Source organism: Camelina sativa, chromosome 19 (assembly GCF_000633955.1).
Source record: "Camelina sativa cultivar DH55 chromosome 19, Cs, whole genome shotgun sequence".
NCBI lineage: Eukaryota > Viridiplantae > Streptophyta > Magnoliopsida > Brassicales > Brassicaceae > Camelina > Camelina sativa.
In genome coordinates, this window is record NC_025703.1 from 7,965,642 (window position 1) to 7,970,652 (window position 5,011).

The 5,011-nt window shown below is 36.6% G+C and overlaps 1 protein-coding gene across 1 annotated transcript; it reads left to right on the forward strand.

Annotated features, from left to right (window-relative positions):
- Positions 835-2,824, forward strand: LOC104765474. The gene is made up of 3 exons (XM_010489189.2): positions 835-1,391; positions 1,701-1,912; positions 2,010-2,824. The coding sequence occupies exons 1-3, from the start codon at positions 1,007-1,009 to the stop codon at positions 2,568-2,570; spliced, it is 1,158 nt and encodes a 385-aa protein (XP_010487491.1). The 5' UTR covers positions 835-1,006; the 3' UTR covers positions 2,571-2,824.

A 5,011-nucleotide genomic window follows, 5' to 3' on the forward strand; every position in this document is an offset into this window, starting at 1 on the left:
ACTCAAAACTTCATGTATATCCGAACAGTTAAAAACATTAATCATAACAACGATGAGCTTGTTTAGGTTTGTGTAAGTGTGTTTCTTTTAAATCTTTTTTGCTTTCACGTCTGGCTTGGGCATAAAAATTCAAACATAAATGAAAGTCAAATGCGTTTGTTTTAACCTTGTGGATGTATACTTCTTTTAAGATTTGTGAACGAGAAAAAGAGTTAATTATGACAAGGATAAGTTATGAAAGCCTTTTTTTGTTCAAATCTCAATCACATTTTCGTACCTAATTAAAGAAACTATCACATAATAATATGTGTGAATTACGCTTTGTGATACTAATATCAAAATCTCTTTAAATATAAACCACTTGTCTCATCTTCATATATTCAAAACGTTTTATCTTGTAAGACCACGTGCTTCTTCTTTCTTATATAAAATAGATAGATCGCGTAACAAGTGGATTGAAGTCAAAAACATTACTTTATTGGTGAGTATCGGGACAGATTTAGGTTTTAAATAATATTATCCATCTTTAAATTATATTATTTTCATTATCTTGGTTACAAGAACTGAATTTGTCGGTACCATTGTTTCTATTTTTAAAAATTATCCTCTATATATAAAAAAAATAAATCTGTTGTTTGTCATCTTAATACAAAAAAAAAAATACAAAAATTCCAGGTAAGATAAAAGGATAAATAAAAGCTTATAATAGTAATAAAAAACGCGAATTCAACGTACGATCCAGCACAATCCTCTCATCTTTTGAAACACAAATTACCGAAAATACCCTTGACTTCTTTTTTTTCCATAAGAAATCAAAACCAAGTCTTTTCCCATGGTTACAAATTATCTCTTATCTAAAAAATAAAAAAAAAATAAAAAAATCTTCATTGAATTCAATTCGTGTTATACTTCACACAAAAAAAAGAAACAAACTTGTTTTCAAGAAGAAGCATTTATTACCAAAAAGGTTCTCTCTTTTCTTGTTTGTTTGTGTGTTTTTGTGCGAATGACTCGTCGGTGTTCGCATTGTAGCAACAATGGACACAACTCACGCACGTGTCCAACGCGTGGTACGTGCGGTGGTGGAGGAGGAGGAGGAGGGTCTTGTTCCTCCTCGGCGGTGAAGCTGTTCGGTGTGAGGTTAACGGATGGTTCGATTATTAAGAAGAGTGCGAGTATGGGTAATCTCTCTGCATTGGCTGTTGCTGCGGCGGCTGCGACTACGCACCACCGTTTATCTCCGTCGTCTCCTTTAGCGACGTCTAATCATAACGACTCGCCGTTATCCGATCATGCCCGATACTCTGGTTTGCATCATAATGAAGGGTACTTATCTGATGATCCTGCTCATGGTTCTGGTTCTAGTCACCGTCGTGGAGAGAGGAAGCGAGGTAAAAAAGGACACGACTTTACGTTTTTTAAATCTTTTCTATTTTTGTAAGAAATCCATTGTTGTTAATGTGAGAGTCTCTGATTGCAAAGTTTTGAACTTTTGTAATTGAAATTGCTCTAAAGGTTTATGCTTTAAGGAATTGGTAGTGGTCAATGGTTATTGCAAGAATTGAAAATGGTTTTAGGTGTAACCGGTTAGTGGAATTGTTGGATTAATTTAGTTTCTTTTGTTGGTCTTGGACTTTTAAGTCTATGGTCATTATGTGGTTGGTTATGAAATGTGACATGTTATATTGGGGTTACTATAGGTATTCCTTGGACTGAGGAAGAACACAGGCTATTCTTAGTCGGACTTCAGAAACTTGGGAAAGGAGATTGGCGTGGTATTTCAAGAAACTATGTAACTTCAAGAACTCCTACACAAGTGGCTAGTCATGCTCAAAAGTATTTCATTCGCCATACGAGTTCCAGCCGCAGGAAAAGACGGTCTAGCCTCTTTGACATGGTTACTGATGAAATGGTTTGCATCATTATCACTTTATGGATTTTCTGTTATTTCTAATATTTGGGAAACTTGTATATTGAGTGTGTGTCTCCTCTGTTTTGCTGCCTTTTAGGTAACGGATTCATCGCCAATACAAGAAGACCAAACCGTAAACCGTTCTTCTCCAAGCGAGGAGCTTGAGAACAAAAGTTACCTTCCTTCACTAGAGCTCTCACTCAATAATACCACGGAACCTGAAGCGGTCATAGCCAAGGCGCTACCACAGGAAAAACCTGAAGAAGCTATAGAACCATCGAACGGGGTTTCACCAATGCTAGTCCCGGGAGGTTTCTATCCTCCTTGTTTTCCAGTCACTTACACGATTTGGCTCCCTGCGACTTCCACATCACTTCAGGGAACAGAACATGGTTTCGAAGCTGAGACTTCTTCTCAGCATCATCAGGTCCTAAAACCAAAACCTGGATTTGCTAAAGAACGTGTGAACATGGACGAGCTGGTTGGTATGTCTCAGCTTAGCATAGGAATGGGAACAAAACATGGGACTGAAACTTCTCCTTCTGCTTCCCCGCTATCGTTGAAACTAGAGCCCTCAAGGCCATCGGCATTTCACTCAAATGGCTCGGTGAATGGTGCGGATTTGAGTAAAGGCAACAGCGCGATCCAGGCTATCTGAAAAATCTAATGTTGTTGTGTTAAAGAATGAAGAAGACCGGATTAAAGCAGAGGATGTTCCTGGTTTGAGGACGAAACAAACCAAGCTTTGAGCCATTAGAGAGAGAGAGAATACTTCTTACCAAAGAAAAAAAAGAAAAAATAGAGCAAACTGTAACAACAGACTTACCAAACAGTCAAAACACATTTCTCAGTATCACGTCATACTTACATAAGATAAGCGTAACTTACAATACAATCACTGATTTTAATGTTTATGGCATTCTTATTAATTATTTTAGAGATTAGACAATAAGAAATGTTACAAATTATAAATTTATTGCTACCGTTCAACCATATCTACTGTTAAATGTTCGACTCGAACATTAAAATGGATATAAGCAGAAAAGAAAGAGACTCAAAAAAGGTAAGAGTATTTGTTCTTTGGTGTGAAGCTGCTTTCAGCAATGGAAGCACAAATCAAATCAGGAGTAGAGAATCAATGCTGCGTTGGGAATAATTTCAAGAAAATGAAAAGGGAACCTGAAGTCGAATTTTGTAAATGATTGCAATTCAGCCCCCATATAAGTTCCTAAAAATATTCCAAACGAGCCACTTTTTAATGCTAAAATAGTAAAAATGTGTCAACATTTCTCCAAATGTGTGTATTCACATTTGTTATCAGGAAAAAAATAAAAATGTGTATTCACATTATCTTCATACCTTTTAAATATGTTTCTTCCTTGTGCTTCAATCTACCGTCTCTTTCGCTTCTCTAACGACTAGTACGGCTCTTGTATAAGGATTATTCTTGTAATTATTTTTCGGTTTGAATGGATCCAACATATATCAATCGCCGGTTGTGTCACCCAGTTATATTGGTAGAAGCGTTTGAGGTGGCCATATACACCTAGCACTATAGATTTTCAGTCATTGTTGTATGTATGGCCGCACAAGCACTTGGAAACAAAGTTCTTGGTTCTTTTTGAGAAAAGTATTTGAACTTAGTTAGACCACATATTTTAGTACTTCACATTATAGTCTTATGTGACCACAAATGCATGAGTTATGATGCAATAGTACTAGAAAGAGATATTTTTAACACTAGAGTTTGATCTATATTTTACCATAAATTAAGCCTTTATAAATGATAGTAAATGGTGGCCGGTAGGAGCCTAAATTATGTTTAACTAAGCTTTTTTTTTTTTTTTGAAAAAGGGTTAGCTAAGCTAAGTCCTAAATTATGTTTAACTAAGTTTTTTGGGTTCTAGAGACTAAACGACCACTATACTCTAAATGGACTTCTATGGAAAATGTTCTCTAACGTAAAGTTAAGGTGGTCTGTAGGGATGATAAGAAACTAAGACATCTACTTTAATATCTTGGGTACCAATTGCCATGTTCTAAATAAGCCACCAAGGATATCTTAGAGTTCCAGCCTCACTCAAATGATACTAAAAATTATAAGAACAATGCTAAAAATCGTGTTCATAGAAGAATTTGTCATCTCTTATAATCTTTCTATATGTAAATCAAATCCTCTAATAAATGGTCAGACGTCCTGAATTTGTCACCAGTTTTGATTGTATTAACAGTAATGATATTTGTTTCCTATGGCTGTGCAACCTCATCTACACAAACACATATTCAAACTTCTTTGCAGTGGCCATTATGTTAGCAATAGCACCATTTTAAAAAAATTCTTTGCACCTGTCACATTTATACTCAAAAAAAAAATTGTTTCAACTTTCAACCACAACAGCTACTCAAAATTTGATAGTATTTTTTTTTTTTTTTTTTTGAATGAATGTGAAAATATATTCAAAACAAAAAAAAGTTTCTTTTTACAATAAATGTGTCCTTGAATTAAAAGAATTGTGCAAATTGCCTACAAGTTTTTTAAAAATTGGAATAAAGTAAAAGAGGAGAATGAGTCAATGTCGAGTTGCAAGCCATAGTTGCAGGCCATCAGCATACTTGGTCGTGTGTTGCTGCAGCGAAAGGAGCTTGTTACGGACCAGTCTATCCAAGAACTTGGTTAATTGCGCAGAGGTAGTAGATTTATCCCCATGACGTCGCCGGTTACGCTCCAACCAAATCGAGTGAACAGCAGCTTGGAAGATAAGGCGTAGAAGGAAACACGTTGTACCTATGATCGTGGCACTCGAAAGGAGAGACAGAATCTGAGTGAAACAGGTTGAGTAGCAGTGGCGAAAGAGTTGGCGGGTGAGGTTTTCCCATACTCGAACCGAATAAGGGCAAGCAAAGAAAAGATGACCAAGGGTCTCGACTGGCGCCTGACAGAACACACACGAGGGATTCAAACCGCGGTTCCAGGATAGCATGCGTTCTCCGGTAGTAAGCCGGTGTCGCGCAGCAAGCCAGAGCATGAAAGAATACTTTGGAACAGAGTCAACAAACCAAACACATGGATACCAACCCACTGTTGAAACCACTCGCCTT